Source organism: Triturus cristatus, chromosome 11 (assembly GCF_964204655.1).
Source record: "Triturus cristatus chromosome 11, aTriCri1.1, whole genome shotgun sequence".
Lineage (NCBI taxonomy): Eukaryota > Metazoa > Chordata > Amphibia > Caudata > Salamandridae > Triturus > Triturus cristatus.
The window spans coordinates 883,990,143-884,009,540 of NC_140594.1; the positions used below are offsets into that span (position 1 = coordinate 883,990,143).

Below are 19,398 nucleotides of genomic sequence, written 5' to 3' on the forward strand. Positions count from 1 at the left end.
TGGGAGGAGCAGGCCCTAAGGGGAACCCATGCCAAAATATACAATGCTCATGTAAAGTGCTGGCTTCGTTACATTGACGATGTTTTTGTTGTTTGGGACGGAGATCAGGCAAGTACAGAAATATTTGTGGGGGCTATCAATGTAAACAATGCCAACTTGAATTTTACTTCACGTATAAGTGGCAATAATGTTGACTTTTTAGACGCAACTGTATGTGTCAAAGATGGAAAATTGGAAACCACACTGCATAGGAAATTGACCTCGGGTAACTCCACACTACATGCTAAAAGTGCTCATCCTCAGCACCAAATAAGAAGTATCCCTTATGGGGAATTATTAAGAATGAAAAGGATATGTAGTACAGAGGATGAGATTACTAAATGCTCCCAAGCTTCAATGGAGAGATTTAAACAAAGAGGATATAGTGACCAAATTCTCCGGGGGGCCTTATGAGAAAACCAAGTCTCGAGATAGGAAATCACTTCTATCCAAAAAAGATCAGAGTACTAATATGGTTTCCCCCAGCAGTAGTGTAGACAATTCCAATGAAGAAATAACACCTAGACTGATTACCACCTTCAGTAAACAACAGAGGCAGATTTATTAACAAAAATTGGCCTATCCTCCTTACAGACGGGGTACTATCACCTAAATTGTCCATTCACCCACACTAACGTTTAGACAAGCCAAATCCATGAGGATGGATTTGGTAAAAAGCAATCCTGAGATCGTTTCTAATACCACCTGGCTCAAACCAAAACAGGTTTTTTACAAATGCTCCACATGACAGGCTTGTAAGTTTGGTGTAAACACAACCCATTGGACATGTGGCCTCAACTACATAGGGAGCACAAAATTGCAAGTGCACATGCGTATTTTACAGCACTTGCGTGCAATAGTAAATAATGACATGACCTACCCGGTAGCACGTCATTTCAAGGCCATACATGATTACTATCTGACTGCCTCAAATACTTTGTGATAGATGCCATCCCGGCATTACGCCGAGGGGGTAACAGGGAACACAAATTGAAGCAGCTAGAAACATGCACTATCATTGAATTTGACTGCAAGACACCTTTGGGATTAAACACCACGGAAGATCTCCATCATTGCTTATAACAAGTTCCCACTACCTGTTTTCATTGTTATTTTTCCTGTTACACCATTTGTTCATTGGAAGCTATGACAAATAAGTTTCCAAAACGATTGTAGCGTAATTCAAGGGTTAAATAGTATACCTACAGTAATTCTATCATCGCATACACGGTTTTACCATCTACACATTCTAATTTTAACTTATGTAAAAATAACCCTTAAAAAAAGCTTTTTATAGATGTGATATTAATAATTTTTTTTATCACTTTAGGTTTTACAGTACTGTATTAATACTAGCACTTTGCACTTCAATCTAGCACAGTCATGCACAAGGCACATTTTGCACATGTCAACAGTACTGTAATGCTAGATTTGCACTAGGGTATGGAATAGGTGATTTTAAAAAGGGTTTTAGTGGTTTGCAAGCATTTACTATAGAGTTCCTTAACAGAAGCTAAAGAACAATTATAAATAACCAATTAGACATGAACTTTTATTTCTTAGATCAGCCAACTCCAACATATTGTGGTTACAAAGATGTACACATTCTTGTCATGACATGTAATATGCCATTGATGATGCTGTCATATGAGGCATTTAAGCACAATAGTGGGTCAAATATAGTAATGACTCGGGACAAATTACATCAATATATATTATTATGTTACGGTTATGAGAATTGTTATTTGAAGTACAACAAGTTGGTGGGCTGAGAACCTCAATGCATTGATGCAAGTAGGTCTTATGTTTTTAAAAAAAAAGTTCAAACGATCAGTTTTAATGTATTTATAATTATTGCATTCTGTATTTATAACTAACATTATTGTTTCAATTGCCGGGCGTCATTTAAAATGTTTAATTGTCCTGAACTCAGAAAAGCTACCACGTTGGAACTCGGGAAGTCTTTCTTTCATGTAAGTTAAAGGTCATGTGACACATAGAGGTGGTACCTAAAAAACTTTCAAGGTAATGCTGTTTCAAGAATGTGAGCAAGGCCGGTTTCACCGGCCAAAACGCGGAATGACTTTGTAAGTGTGCAAGAATAAAAATAATTCACGCCAGATATAAGAGGAGTTTGCACCTTTTACATTGCCGTTGGGAGGTTGAGGAAGGAACCCCTGTTGGAATATAAATATATATATATATATATATATATATGTATGTATGTATGTATGTATATGTATGTATATATATATTTTTTTTTTTTGAGGAAGCCGTAAGGCGAAACGGGTCTGCACAATAAAGCATTCAGCTGAAAAAGGTATCCGCGTGTGCTCTCTGACTTTGGTTGCTGATGTGTCTGCCTGGTTCGTAGAACATATATATATATATATATATATATCACCCTGTTCCACCCCCAATGTATATAAAAAGGAGGCATTTATTGTGGTTCTCACCTTCAGTGTTGGACTGGGCAGTCTGGCATTGCCAGATGGGCCAACTTGAAAGAGCAAGTGTGTGGGCTGATTTTTTTAGTATCTTCACGACCACTGGGACCAAAGAAATGGACCCCTCACTCTCCCTTTAAAGCTGGTCTATCTGGCAGTGGCAGACTATCAGGCTGCCCAAAAGGCCAGACCAACAATGCTGACCGTATACTTCCCCAGACAATTTTAAGGGGAGGATAGTATCCCACTGCAATACCCACCATAGATTCTCACCTAATGTTTTGTTTTCCAGGTTTTGACATCGGTTTCGTAACTCATTTTCATTTTTGAGTGATTTCTGCAGCTCTTGTGTTTTTGATAAAAGTGACTCAGACACCAGTTGTAATTCTTTCACCTCATCATGCAGGCATACATTTTCCTTTTTGGATTCTGCCAGGCTTCCACGTAGTTTTCCAAGTTCTGAGTCAAAAAAAATATGAGATTATTACAGAGAATCACTAAACCAATTCACACCACCAGCTCAATATATTGAATAAACACACAATATTTATCCTGACCTCTTCTTCATTCAACTTCCAACTCTTCAACACTAATATCGTCTTCTTTCACTAGGACATAGCCAAAAGGAACATACCATCATGTGGATGAAAACAATGTCATTCTGTACTTTCATTTTCTATGTCCGCATTAGAGCAGTGTAGTGCCAAGATTCAGGGAATCTAGCTTCCTGAGCTTCTGCATTTTCAACTTACGCAAGATTGTTTTTTCCCTGGATTATGTGATTTTACCTGTATCCAGGAAAACTTGCACGTTTTTATTTTGCATGCAGGTTCCAATCAATAAGAAAATATGTTACTTACTTACTATGAAAAATATCAATACTGGAGAACCAAAGTTTACAGATAAGTAACTTATTTTCTTCTCCAGTACTGGGGTATCTTTCATAGATTCACATGCTTGAATCCAAACAGATAGCAGTTATATCACAGGTATGTATGTTCATACCAAGGAAGTGCAGAATGTACAAAATCCTGTACGTTACAAGGTGTATTACAAATTCGCATACCCCTTTCAAATACCTACAAATATATATACGTACATAGCATCTGACAATGCATACAGTCCAGAATAAAACAGTGACATATATATATATATATATTCACTGAAAAAACCATAGGTTTCACACAAGTTATAGTTAGCTGTACATTTCACTCGTAAAAAACCAATGAAATTCCCCCGTTATAGTTAGTGCAGGCAACTATAACTCACGCGACCGCAATCCTCTGCTGATGCTAATACTGTATTTAGACACTTATTTGCCCATGTCTTCTTCCATTAAATTTTAGCTATACATATATTACAAATATTTTTTTTTCATAAAGACACATATGTCATCAGCAGAGGATTGCGGTCGCGTGAGTTATAGTTGCCTGCACTAACTATAACGGGGGAATTTCATTGGTTTTTTACGAGTGAAATGTACAGCTAACTATAACTTGTGTGAAACCTATGGTTTTTTCAGTGAATTTGCAATGTTTTTTAAATGCTAATTCCTAACTATATCGTGTGTGAAACCTATGGTTTTTTCAGTGAATTTGTACGTTTTTTTAAATGCTAAGTTACTTTACGCCATTCGTGGCGTGCGCGCCCAGTTAACGCAGTTCGTTCCGTGCGCGCACGGTGCGCTTCGCGCACCTTGCGTGCACAGTGAGCACGCGGTGCGCTTCGCGCACCGCGCGCCCACTTTACGCAGTTAGCACCGCGTGCCCACGTTATGCGGGATGGGCCATGTACGCACGATGCGCTTCGCGCACCGTGCGCACATGGGGGACATATTATGCGCTTCGTTGTGAAAAGGTATTCATTTGTACTATTTCGTGATGTTATAAGCCATGCACAAATGGTGACCTTCGGGCACCATTTGCACACGGGGTGTGGAGAGTGTGGATAATTTTTTTTTTTTTAAATAATTTTAACCGTACGCGTACGGTAAGCGTAATCGGCGATTTTTCGAAAAAAAATAAAATTGTTTTTTTGGCCTTGGGGGTTGTTTGGGGACACCTATATCAATGCTGGGTGGTTAAGAACTGAATATATTGCCCCTTTAGATGGTTTTTGTCTTTGTTTTTGCTGCCCCCCTCAGAGTGCGAGAGAGAAAATGGCGGACGCCGCTTCCTGGTTTCGACCGATTCGAATGTTTACTTAGATCGAACAGCCAATCAGAATCGCGCTCGCGCACGTCACCGTACGCGTACGGTAAGCGCACCGTAAGCGCACCGTAAGCTGGCTCAGATATATATATTGATTTAAAGGCTATTTTCTCAGAATCTACTGAACAGATTTACACCAAACCTACAAAAGGCACTTCCTTGACCTGTAGACTACCTCTCTGCCAAATTTCAAGGAACTCTGTTCAGCCGTTCGGGCTGTAGCTGTGTCTAAAGGTCCTATGGAAAAATGCATGGGAAAAACGCGTTTTGGGACCCCCCTTTTATCTCAGCCCCCGCATGACGAATCCCCCCGAGACTTTCAGGGTAGGAGCGGAGCGCAGCGCCCCACCTATTTTGAAGATTTCGCGAGGATTCGTTGACCGGCGCCAAAGTTATTCAAAATAGAATGTTGCGGTTTTCCTATGGAAACAGGGTCCTCCTAACTATAACTACCTACTGGCGACCGCCAGTAGGTAATAATATATATATATATATATATATATATATATATATATATATATATATATATATATGAAGGTTAGAGACTCACCTTATTTAAAAAAAGATTACGTAGGACCGCTTGTCTCACAGCTGTGCCAGCATTACTTGCAGCTTCCAGACAGTAACGCTTGGTGAAAGTGTGCCTGCTGGACCAGGTTGCTTCTCTGCAAATCTGCGGAATAGGCACACCAGCAAAGTGAGCTGCTGAAGAAGAACTGCTCTCGTAGAGTGAGCATTCACTGTAGAAGGTAGAGGTTTGCCTGCTTTCTGTTCTGTCCTGTGCCAACCTGCACATCCTCTGGCGTCGCTGTAGAGCAGAGAACGATAGAGCGATAGAGAGTCTGCAGAGTCTGCTGAGAGCCGCTAAGCCGCTGGTCAGAGCCGCCGCCGCCACCACAACCCGTGAGCAGATTCTCCGCGGGTCATCTCTCCCCTGGAAAAGGACGTAGACCGGCGGCGGACGCAGCCGCGATCGTGGTCACAGCCATAGGTCGATGGATTGTAGCAACACAGGCGGGAGTGTACAGCAAGTACAGTAACTGTGGAGTACGAAGCACGGAGAGCAGGACAGGCACGGTAGAAGCGGTAGAAGCTGTAGACGCTCCCGCTCCCGCCCGTCCCTCCCTCATAGTATTGCTGATTGCTGATTTTCTGTGCTCCCGCTTCCTCCTACCAGGAAAAAAAAACCATCAGGAAAGAGGTACGAGGCAGGAAGTATTAGCGGTGGTGCCCGGAGCCGGAGCCAGAGCCGGGAGAGAGCCGAGAGCCTGCCCCGCCTGCCTCCATCTACCTCCACGCCAGCTTTACCTTTGCCCTAACCTCTCCTTGCTCCCCTTCCCTGGACTCGGACGCAGGGTTGAGCACGCCATTGCACCCGACAGGAGACAGGTGAGGAGGTGTTGGAGTGTTTGCACGGGCTCTAGGGGACTTACTGGAATTGTTTTCCCGAGAAGTTTAAAATCAATTGCAAAAGCTTAAAACTGTATCTGAGGAATCTGACGAATCATTGGTCCTTGTACTAGGAATAAATCCCTAGGGAGGGATACAAGATAACAAGGAGCAACTAAGTAACCAAGTATTACAAGCCCTCAACCGGTTCCTCAACAGGCTCCTGTGCATAGATTAAAAATTGCAGTTTATACATTAACATCTTTATTAAATTGCAACTATGCGATCAGGGAGGGTAAGGAAAACGACAGTAAAGGCAAAGTGAAAAGCCCAACTCAAAGCTGAGAAAAGAAAAGCGGAGAATGAACATAATGGCCCTTCCCAGGAGCCGAACCTTAATGAATCCTATGTGGACTTTTTAAAGATTAAGCGCGAAAAACTGGACATAACGGAGACAAAAGGGAGTGATAACAACAAAGATAAGGTTACCACCATAACAAACTCAAAATTAGAAAAAAGGAAGTTCCAACTTACCGCTCCATCTATAGCTCCTACATGGGAAATAAATAAACCTTCACCAATTAATCCAATTGTCACAATTGGCACACCAAAAAATACAATTAACGGAAACAAGGGAAATAACCCTTGTATTTACCAGCCCAAGATATACACAAAATTCTCTTTTTTGAAAGATCCAACAACAGCAATTTTTTCAAAAACAAGTCTGTTAGAAGGCTTGCAAACCCCTCTTTTGCCTCTGGAATCAAATTGTTTCAATTGGATACCTCAAAGTAACCCAGAAATACATCAACAATCTATTCCAGTTCAGCAAGGATTTAACGTGAAAATGGATATCAGGGATAACGAACCAGCTAGGTCGACCCTTCAAACAAACAATGATGAACCAACAAATTTAATGGAGACCGCCTGTGTGAAAGGACCTCAAACAAATAATGCTATCACACCATACAACAATCATCTCGAAACGGAAAGTATCATAAACCTGGGACATAAAATCCAACTGTCAAAACCGTCTACTTTGGCACCCATTGACGATTTTAGTGGACTTATTCATCAACCACTAAGTGAAGAGCATGATAACATCAATAAAAATACACAAAGCCCAAAAATTTTACAGGGTCTGTTAGCTGATATTTCATCTATGGCAAATAAAAAACCACTTGGTAACACGAATACACAGGAAGAAACAATAACTGGGGAGCTCGGGGAGCTAGAGGAAAAACATATAAACGAGAAAACAGTAAAAGATAGAAATCCAAAGGAAGGAGAGATGAAAGACATGGAAACAAAAGGATCACGACTTAAATTTGAACAAAATAGGGGTATAAGTACAGATTTGAACCAACTGTTACCAAACCAGACGGAACTAATATCATCAAAAAATGTTCATTCAGATAGCACCCACCAGATCACACTTGTGGACAAATCAGATAAAAGCGACATGTCCTTTCTAGCTACGCAAGAATGGGAAGAAATGGTCGCTTCTTACAATCAAGATACAATACCAGAAGCAATATTAGATAAAAACTTCCTGGAAGACAAAAAGATATTTAAACAATAAAATAATCTGGGAGGCAATGCTAAGCACAATGCAATACTCAACAGCAGCATTGCAGTACCAATCACACAAAATGGATCTTCAGTTGACTATTTTACAGGCACTTGCTGATTCAACAGCGGGGATAGATAAGAAATTGGCTGGCCTGAATGATTTAATAAAGAAGGGCCAGGAAGGTACTTATGCAATACAACAAGTTAACCAAGAATGCACATGCGCACCAATAATTGACAAATTGTCTATATTACCAAGTATATTAGGCGACTTATTACTCGACATAAAAAAAGTTCTTGTAAACCAAACACAAACAAAAACCGCAGGCATGACGGACAAAAAAGTACTACTTCTATCAACAGATAAAATGGAAATAATTGCAGATAATAACTCTCCGCAAAAACAAAACGAATTCCAAGAGGAAAGTGGGAAAGTAGATGCCGAGGGAAATACTACTTTTGGAGAAAAAAATGTCCGTAAAACCAAAAGGAAAGGAAGGAAAAACAAACAGATAAGTAGAGGATGCCATCCTTTTTCCAATTCCAAAAGTGACCAACAGTTAACACCTCAAAAAAAAAACCCACATGTTTTGATGTCAAATGAGAATAAACAACTACAAACAGTAATACGGAAGGATAGCAGTTCAGGTAAATCCAAAGTGGTATTAGAGAAGCAAGATCCCTCACCAATTATTCAAAATCTAAAAGAAAGGTTCGAAGAAACTAATCACAATCAAGATACTAGCCCCCAAGAAAGCCCGCCCCTCCATAAGGAGGATATAACCCAGAGCTCAAACGTTCAATCTATCCCTTATGAATTTAACACTACGATCCACAGGAGTGAAATCGATATGAACCCTCGGGCAATCAAACAACAAGTAGGGTCTAAAGACCTAGAAAGGATAAGGTCAGCTCTGAACTCACGGGAAAACACTAGCCACACGACTGACAGTCGACTCCACGATAATTACCAACAGGAAAATAAAACAGAATCAAACATCATTATATTTCATCCGTTATATGAATCGAGAGGGCCTATGGACATACTAAATTGACAGAACATCTTACAACTCTTACACTCTAATAAAAAATTAGAAAACATCATGTCCTCTGACCTACGATCAATCGAATTTTTACGAAAAAATAACCAAAAATCTGAATCGACTAGAGCGACATGGCAAAACTCTGAGATTTCTAGAAGAATTTACCAAGAAAAGGATTGCTTTAAAAACTGGGGAATAGAACTGGAGCTTGTTATAATAACATCATATCCGACTCCTTTCCTAACAAAAAAATTAACTAACCCAGATAAATCAATCAGTTCAGTATTAAGAGGTGTCAAAAGTAGAAGCCCTGGGCCAATAGAGAAGCGAACTTGTTAACCACAATAGTGACCGATGCCCCTCAATTAACACAATCACAACTCTTAATTAACAAAAATTGGCAAGGAAACCATCGTACGATTACATTAGAGGCCAATATATGACCTGACCGGATAATTACTCACTCACCTCAATCTAAACAAAGTGGGATAAAAATATGTACATGGAACATCAATGGATTAGCGGCTAAAATGTCAGAGCAAGAATTTTTGAGCTATATAGAAAAATTCGACATAATACTCTTGGAAGAGACATGGAAAGATAACTCATTCAGTTTGAAAGGATTTACATCACTGTCGATTCTAGCTACTAAGACCTCAAATCTAGGCCGTAGCTCAGGAGGCTTATCGATATTAACTTCTGCATCAACTATTGGAGAAACTATACCATTAACCATTAAAATATCTCCTCCAAACAGCGTGCAAGCCATAAAAATAAAGCTGAAAATAGATAAACAAACACAGTCAGTAATAATAATAAACACCTATTTACACCCAAAAGGGAAGAAAAAAGCGATTATGGAATTACCAGCCGAAATAGACAGGTTGATGGAAGAGGAAAAATCGGACCATATTATACTGGCAGGAGATTTTAAAATGCATCTTATAGAACCGGGTCAAACCTCAGATTTCATACAAGAGATATCAGACGCCTGGGAAATACCAACCCAGATCCTTGGACCAAAAATTAAAATGTCCAATGGTGCAAAAAAATTTCTACAGGAATTAGAACATCGTAATTTGAGGGCTCTGAATGGCCGCTTTAGCGAGGACCAACCTCCGGCGGCAACTTTCCACACGACTAAAACCTCAACCCACTTAGATTATACCTTCGTGAGCCTAGATTTTTTTAGCAAGATAACATCTTTTGAAATTGGTAACATTGACCTTAGTGACCATTTTCCTCAAGAACTAACCCTGAGAGCATACCCAGTAGAGATATTTCCAGCAGCCACAGAAATAGTCCAAACTAATACTATCAATCTTAAGCGAATAAGATGCAGCTCGGAAAACATAGAGACAATAGCTGCAACTGCAAAACAACTCTATGCACAAATGGACAAAAAGGGCGGCAACCCCTTAGAATGCTGGACTAATTTCACCAAAACTCTCAGTGAGACATTTCCGAGCAAATCAAATAAGGAGGCAAAATCAGCCTTGTATAATTCCAACAAAATAGTGAAATGCCCTGAGATTAAGAGATTGACCCGTATTACAAATCAAACATTGAGATTGGTACGTAAATATCCATTTAATTGGCAATTGCATAATACTTTGCGACAAACAAGGAAAATACTAAAACAAAAAAGATGGAGAGCTAAACAAGAGAAAAACCATAAAGCACAGGCCCTGGTACTCCTCGATCTCTCGGCCGCATTTGACACGGTAGACCACACCATCTTACTGTCCCGTGTCAAGGCGGCTGGAATTGAGGGAGCAGCCCTGGTGTGGCTTTCCTCCTTCCTGAGGGACCGCACTCAGGCGGTCCGGCTCGGAGATTTTACAACCATCCCACTCCCCGTCACGTGTGGTGTCCCCCAGGGTTCTTCCTTGTCCCCCCTACTATTCAATCTCTACATCTTCCCCCTCATCTTCGCTCTTCAACAGCTGGAGGTCACCGTGTTTAACTACGCGGATGACCTCCAGCTCATCTTTGATCTATCCTCTTCTCCCCTCTCTGTTTCCAGCTTCCAGTACACCATGACATTTATCAGGGACTGGATGAACCATAACCATCTCAAGTTGAATCCGGACAAAACCGAGTTGGTTCTTACCGGAGGTTCTTCCAGTCCCTGGAATTCTCTCTTCTGGCCCCCTACCCTTGGTCCTGCCCCCACTCCTTCTACCACGGTCAAAACTCTGGGGGTTAAAATGAATAATCAGCTTACCCTCCACTCTCAAATCAGCTCCGTAGTCTCCTCCTGCTTCCTCACTCTTCGAACTATCCGCACTGTCGCTCGCTTCTTCTCCCCCCAGACACTCAAAATGATCATGGCCGCTCTAGTCATATCACGACTGGACTACGCCAACGCCCTCTACAATGGCATACCAGCATACAGCCTAAGGAGGCTACAGGTGGTCCAAAACCAAGCCGCCCGACTGGTTTTTGGTCTCCCACGCTACCACCACTCCACACCCCTCCTCAGGGAGCTTCATTGGCTCCCGATAAAGGAACGTTCTCTGTTCAAAACCGCCTGCATGGTTTTCCAGGCTCGTCAAGGCACCGCACCTGCTTTCATCTCCTCACTAATAACAGAATACGTTCCCTCTAGACAACTTCGTTCCTCTTCCAAGTCCCTTCTCCAAATCCCACGCTTCAGACGCAAAAAGTGGGGTGGGTCCAACTTTTCCACCTTGGCCCCCACTTTCTGGAACTCCCTTCCAGACCACCTACGTGCGTCTACCCACTATCTATCCTTCCGTAAGGATCTAAAAACGTTTCTTTTCAATCAGGCATTCCCTGTGTAAACCCCCTCTCCGGCCCAATCCCGGGCTCCCTTCTGTCTCTGTAGCCAATCCCCTCCACTAGCGCCAAGAAACCGTTCGGTGCACGCTGCGCTTTATAAATGTTTTAAATTAGAAATTAGAATTATGAGGCAAAGCAAAAAAACAGTGCTAAATTTTGGAAAAAGGTGTCAATGTTGTTGAGACCAGGACATCATGGGATAAGCTCTAATGTCACCGAAGCAAAATGGTATACTTATTTACATAACCACTTTAATGACTCGGGACCAATTGTGAACACCCAGATAATGGATGCATCAACAACAGTCTCTGCCCTCAACTCAGTCCCAGAGAGTAGTAAAATAGCGATAAGCGAGGCAAGATAAAAAATATCTTTCTTGCCATCAATGAACAAAGATCGGCTGACTGAATCAAACCTAATGAGTTTATCAGAAGAGAACCCAGATAGAGAAACACAACTCATCAGGAAACTAATTGCATAAGGCAGGAGAGCAGGTGCACCGGGGCCCAATGGAATTCCCCCAATGCTATTTAAGCAAGATCCCATTTTCTGGAGTAAAATCCTGGAGCCAGTCTACAGATATGCCCTAACACACATGCAACTACGAGACTCATGGAGAGGCTCAATTGTAAGCCCGATATACAAACAAGGTGGACGTGACAATCCAAACAATTATCGGTTAATTGCCCTAATAGATATAGAGGCCAAATATTATGCAGGGATCCTACTGGAAGAACTTACAAGATGGACAGCCGAAACTAACATCATTCCCATAACACAGACCGGTTTCCAAAAAGGCCAAGGAACAACAACGAACATCCTGGCCCTGTCCTTACTTATGGATGCTGCAAGAGAGAAAAAACATCCACTATACCTCTGTTTTATAGATTACGCAGCAGCATTTGATCATGTGGACCGAGATATGCTTTGGTATAAACTGGCAAAATGGGGGATATCTTCTTTACTGCCGAACCAACTCAGACACCTATATACAGACACTTGGATTAGGATAAAACTGGGGGATGGTTCGCGATTATCGAGAAAAATTCCAACTAGCAAGGGCCTCAAACAAGGCTGCGTCCTTTCACCAATATTATTTAACCTTTTTATGGCTTATCTGCCAGAAGAACTGGATAAATGTTCATCTCATAGTCCATCATTGGGAGGAAAAACCTTGACAAACCTGCTTTATGCCGATGACCTAGTTTTAATTAGCCGCACCCCTATTGGCTTACAACGCCTTTTGGACACAACTAATAGATTTTCAAAAAGAAATATCTTAAATATAAATAATTCAAAAACCAAAATTATGGTAGTGAATTACCATAAAAAATCCTTGCCAAAATGGTACCTGGATGGGCATAGAATACAACAAGCCACCACTTACAAATATCTGGGGATCCTCCTGGATCACAACAACTCGTGTAAACCACAGCTGGAGTCCCTAAAGAAAAAAGGTATGACATCCTGCCTGACACTCAAACCACTGAAGAATCAATTACCAGATCTCTCCCTTGAACCTTTCTTAAAAATTTTGAGAGCCAAATTTCAGCCTACAATCTCATACGAGAGTGAACAAATGAGAGGGAGAGACGCTTTACCGTTAACAATATCATAACAAAAGCATATCGTGTGATATTCCAGCTTCCAAGATATGTCTCTCCAGCCCAACTTCGACTGGAATTTGGTGTACAAAACCAAACAGTGGAGCGAATGGGATCCTACGTAAAAACATGGCACAAAATCAGACTTGCCGAAAAAGGCACTTTGAATTACCTTTTATGGATAGAACTAACTCGGAATAATAAATCCCCATTTAATAAATACCTTATAGATGCAATTAAGAAACTGAGCCTAGAGAACTTATGGAACACTTCAGTATCCCACAATGTTTTTAAAAAACTAGTGACAAAAACAACAAAGAGTATCTCCCTCGCACTGGATAAGGAAACATTGTCAAAACGTACTCATGGATGGACAGTTATAAGCAATTATAAGAATAGCAACCCTCAATCCTATTTAAATTTAATAAGGATACATATAAAACAAAAATTCCTGAAGTTAAGATTGGGGGTTGGACCTATAAAAGCATTATTACCGCCATGGAAACGAACCGGACATAACAATGAATGTAGATTATGTGGACTAGGTGAAGAGAACATTACCCACATCATCTGTATATGTGAAAAACTGAAGGACATAAGGGTATCCTTATTAAAACCGTTTTTTTATTCAGCATGGTGTGAGGACCTGCAGACAAGCAATACTTTTATGTTTTAATCCAACTGTAACTCAATTAAACTGTCGCATTACAAAATTTTTGGATATTACAGAGAAAAGATTAAATATCCAATTAGATTTGCTATCAGTTTAATGAAACAGCGATTAGTCTTCGGATGATTTGCAAATTTCTCTTACTTGCACGTTTTAAGAATTAACTGTTCCTTTTTATAATTGTATAACACTCTCTGATCTTAAGAAAAGTATTTCTTTTAATTTAAATGTACAGGAGTTTTATTACTAAGAAACTGCGCTTCTTTTTTGTATGATTACCATATGCAATGATTTTAATTCATTATGCATAATAAATTACTTACTTACTACTTTCTGATGGCAAAACTGAATCGCTGAAGATATTCAACATGCTATAGTCTGCTTAGTGACCGGAAATCCCTTTTTGATTTTACCATAAGCCACAAAAAAGCTGATCAGCCTTACAGATGTTGACTGTTTCTGCAAGTAAAATTTTATACTTCTCTTTAGATCCAGGGAATGTAAAGATCTTTCCTCTGGTGTCTGTGGATTTAGGAAGAAAGTCTTTAATATGACTGGTTCATTTAAGTGAAAGTCCAACGGAACCTTAAGAATAAAGGTAGGATTTGTTCTAATTATAACAGAGTCTTTAGTAAACTGGAGGAAGGGATGGCGAGTAGTGAAAGCATGTATGTCACTTACTCGTCTGGCTGTTGTAAGTGCCAGCAGGAGTGACGTTTTCCATGTAATGTATTTGAGGTCAGCCCTATGAATGGGCTCAAAAAGGCTCTTCATAAGTTGCACCAGTACAATGTTGAGTTGCCAAGGTGGAGGTAGACGCCTAATTGGAGGGAACATCCTAAACAATCCTTTAACAAATTGTTTTATTAGTCTTGATGAGCAAAGCGACTGTGATCTGTTATGTCACCGAAATCTGGAAATCGCAGCAAGAAAAACCATAATGGAAGAATGAGAGAGACCAGATTTATCCAGCTGCAGGAAAAAAGGCAGTAATTGTTTTGGTGAAGACTGGATAGGGTTCACCTCTGAGCTTGCGCACCAATGGCAGAATCTCTTCCACTTGAGTTTGTAAGTCTTGGTAGTGGAAGGCGCTCTAGTAATAGCTAGGACTTCCCGACAATCAGCAGGGATTATAAGGTTGGAAAACTCATAGTGCTCAGCTGCTAATCGTAGAGATGTTGGATCCAGATGGCAGACCTGGCCGTAATCCGTTGTCAGCAACTTCTGTAATGGGCGCAATAACCTGGGTTTGCACTCCAATAGGAGGGGAAGCTCTGTGAACCAGAACTGGTGAGGCCACCTGGGAGCTATGAGTAGTATTAGGCAGGGTTCTTTCCTCATCTTCCAAAGCACCCTTGGGTTCAAAGGAATCAGAGGAAAAGCGTAAGCATAAATCTTTGACCAATTTATCGAAAACACATTCCCGCACGATCCCTGTTGGGGAATCCAGCTAGCGAAGAATTGGCATTTGCGGTTCAGACTGGTCGCAAATAGGTCTAATTTTGGTTTGCCCCACAACAGAAAGATGTGATCCAGCATTGGTTGATGAAGTTCCCATTCGTGGTTGGCTGTAATTGACCTGCTCAAGGAATCCACCAGGATGTTGACCACTCCTGGAACGTGTTCTGCTGTTAGCGTTATTTGGTGTTCAATTGCCCAATACCATATTTGCTGAGTCTGAAGGGATAGCATGGTGGATCTTATCCGCCTTGGTTGTTTAAATAGTGCATGCTTGTGGTGTTTTCTGTCTGAATTAATACTGATGCTCCTGATATTTCTGAGAGGAAAGATTTCAGGGCCAGGGATATTGCCTTTAATTCCAATAAATTTATGTGTAATGTTCGATGGTGGCTGTCCCATTTTCCTTTTACTGTCAATCCTTATAGATATACTCCCCACCCCTCGAGGGATGCATCAGTCATGATTATGTAATTTGGTGAATTTACAAGCAATGATAGGCCTGCGGCCAAGTTGGGGATGTGAGACCACCATTGGAGCGCTTCTTTCGTCTGAAGTGTTATTCTGATATTGTAGAAAGACCCTGAAATGTGTAGCCACTGACTGCCCAGCTCCTCTTACAAAGGCCTCATCCGCAAGTGGCAGATGGGAATGAGGGGAATGCAGGAGGACAACATCCCCAGAAGCGATTTGTAATTGCAAACTGAAGTGGACTTTAAGAGGAGTAGAGTCTCCAACCTGCGGATCTTTTCTTGCCATTCCTTCGAGGCAAAAGCCTTCGCTGATGCGTATCCAAGGTTGCTCCTAAGAATGTTCTTTCCTTTTAGGGAATTAACTGAGACTTTGGGAGAATGATAGAAAGACCTAAGGATTTGGAAGAGGGAGAGACATTTTTGAGTAAGACTGTTCGCCACTGCAGAGACATTTTTGAGTAAGACTGTTCGCCACTGCAAAGGATTTCGCCTTTATGAGGCAATCGTCCAGATAAGAGAAAATTTGAATTCCTGCTCGTCATAGATGAGCAGCCACATGTGCTAGGACCTTGGTGAGCATGCAGGGCGCTGAACAAAGGCCAAATGGTAGGACTCTGAACTGAAAATTCCTGCCAGCCACTCTGAAGCGTAAGAATTTCCTGTGCCTGGGGAGGATAGGGATATGAAAATAGGGGTCCTGAACGTCTAAGGTGGTCATGAAATCTTCCTGATTTACCAATTGAAGCACCTCCTGAAGTGTTAACATCGGAAGGATTGCTTTTTCAGAAGTTTGTTGAGACAACGAATGTCCAAGATGGGATGCCACTTTCCTGACTTCTTTCTTACGAGGAAGAACCATAAATAGAACCCTGTTCCTCGCTATACACCTGGTACCACTTCGATCGCTCCCTTTCTTAACATTATCTCTATCTGAGACAAAAGTTCCTTTAAATGAGAAGGAGGGGGACCTCTAGGAGGGCAGTTCGGAGGAATCTACTGAAATTCCAAAGCGTGACAGTTGGAAACTATATCTAAAACCCATCTGTCTGTTGTCATTGCAGACCATTCGAGGAGGAAAAAGGAAATTCTTCCACCAACTTGGCAGGATTGGTGGGAACTGTGGCCGACACTTGGCGTTTGTCACTGCTTCTTGGTGTTTTCCCTGCCTCTGAAAGCAGTCTTTCCTCTGTAATGCTTGTAGGAAGCGGTAGGATGTTGTTTAAATGGCTGCTGATTTTGCGAGGATGAGTATCATGATTGACTTTGATATGGCTTGTACTGGCTGTAACCTCCCTGAAAGGAGGACGAACCAGGACCTCTTGCTTCACGAAAAGGCTGCTTTCTGAAATGCAGAGTGGCAAGAGTCTTTGCAGTATCTGTATCCATCTTGATGATTTGAAGGGCTTTGTCGAAGTGGTGACCAAATGCGAATTCGCCATCGTAAGGCATGTCAATCACCTTTGTCTGAACTTATTGCCTGAAAGAAGTAGCCTTCAACCAGCCCTGACGCCTCAGTACTGCTGCCCCAGCCAGTTGACAGAATCCTGTGGAAGAAAAATCTACTGCATAATCGATGATCTATGCCAAGATCCTTTCCCTCTCCTGCAAAATTTTCAATGCCTCAGCTTTGGATTCCTCAGGCAACATTTCTATAAAAGACGAAATGTCCAACCACATTTGGCGATCCTATCTGCCCAAAATGGCAAGAGAGTTGGCCACTCTAACAGTTTTTGCTGCCTGTTTGAAAACTTTTTATCGATGGAATCGAGACGCCTTCCATCCATATCCGAAGGGGCGGAAAGAGGAGAAGCAGGATTTCTGGCACGACGTTGAGCCGTTTATGAAATCACAGCTTACACTGTCAGATAAGGCAGTCAGGTGAATTATCAGGCACCTTATACTTTTTTTTCAATTTAGGCAAGACTGTCGAAATTGGCTGGTGTTTTCACGACTTTTAAGCCTTCTTGCCATATGAAGTCTACTATGGGAATAGAGCGAACCTGTCTCTTTGTTTGTTCTTTGAAATTGTACAGTAAACAATTAGCCTGTTTAGTTACAATAGGAAGCTGAAACCTCTTTGCCACTCTATCCATTGGGGGAATGGAAACCCCCATGTCCTCAGGTGGTGAATCTATTGGCGGTGGAGTGGAAGGTGATGGTGTCTGAATCAGGTAGTCATCCCACTTGTTGGGTAGGGATACTTCATCCAACTCTCCCTCCTCTCTCTCTTCATCAGAAGTAAGAATGTCCTGGTCCTGGTCCTGTTGTGGCGTTGCTACAGGTAATGGAGAAACTGGAGGAGGAGATCTAATTAGCAAGGAAGGTTGCTTAATAGGAGTCTGAGGAACTGAGGATGCCAACTCTGAAAAAGGGAATCTGTGGTAGTAATCCTCTACCATATGTTTCAGGTTTGAAACTAAGGAAACAAGCATTTGTATTATTTGCTCCCCATGCCTATCTTGGTTGAGGTCCCGAGGATAGTACGCATAATCCTCCTCTTCATCATCCTGACACTTTATTAGAAGATCAGATGGGACTGCGAGCCACCCCAAACATACCATCGTCCTCGGATTCCTCTTCATCTGCTCTGTAATCAAAAAATTCCTCTGGAGGACAGGGAGAAACCTTACTTGGAGAAGTGTGAATGGACAATATCACTTTCTGTGAAACTCTTCTCTTAGGTAAAAGTCCTTTATTCTCTTTGGATGGTGTCAACTTCATGGACGGGACTAACATCGACGATGATGTCAAACCAACCACAGATGAGGAAGTCGATGGAATTTTTGTCGACAGTTCTTCGTCGACGGTCTGGATGTCGACGAGGAGTGACGACGAAGATCTGCATCTAAATTCTTCTGCTCCGTCAACGAGGCTACTGTTGACGAGGCTACCATCGAAGAGGCTACTGTCGAATAGGGCAATGCCGAGGAGAGAGACTTCTTCTTTAGAGCTGCTGACAGTCGCAGTGGCGATGTAATATCCGTCAACGAAGGTCCTGACTGAAGTCCCTGTTTTTTAGTCGACAAAGAAGATGAAGCTGTAGTCAATGAAGAAGGTCTCACCCTCACAGAGACTATAGTCAACGGAGAAGATGCCGACGACATGATCAGCTTAGACTAAGACGAAGAGAAAGACGACGTCGTAGTAGATGCAACAGAAGTTCTCATCGACGAGAGTGTCGTCGACAGCTTCGTCGACAGAGCATCTTTTTGTGCGGTAAATCTGTCTCTGGAAGAGACCTGGACGTCTTCTTCATTTTTGAAGATGATTTAGAAGGCGTAGCAGGCACAGATTGACCCTTAGCAGAGGCTGGTTCCTTTTTTGAAGAGGAAGGCTGATCTTCAGGTTTTGAGGTGTGGTGACAACACCTTAGCAGCCTTATGAGACACCAGCTCCGCTTCACTTGCCCTTTTTAGGTCGAGGGACCGTCCGGTCTGCCAAAGGCAGAACCGGAAGTCCGGAGATCTTATGTTTCTTAGAGTGGCTATTTAGCCCACCTCTCTTTTTGCCTCTCCTCCATTGGCTGGCTTCCTAAACGAAGGCCAGCCATTGGAGGAGAGAGCCGTCCCTCCAAATAGGCTCCGTCTTTTTCAGATTCGGGGGCGTGTTCCGTGCTCTTCTTTCCACTTTTTAGCCACGCCTTTTTTTAGGCGTGTTTTTCTCTCCTCCAGCCAATGGCAAGAGGAGA

General features: G+C 41.8%; 1 protein-coding gene across 3 annotated transcripts in view; it reads right to left on the reverse strand.

Moving 5' to 3' along the window:
• The window catches only part of LEKR1 (leucine, glutamate and lysine rich 1), a 775,178-nt gene that overhangs the window by 316,947 nt on the left and 438,833 nt on the right, over positions 1–19,398 (reverse strand). For all 3 annotated transcript variants that reach the window (XM_085634762.1, XM_085634761.1, XM_085634764.1), the window contains one exon: positions 2,760–2,945. In XM_085634762.1, coding sequence (XP_085490888.1) covers positions 2,760–2,945 — 186 coding nt within the window. The remainder of the gene's footprint in view (positions 1–2,759; positions 2,946–19,398) is intronic.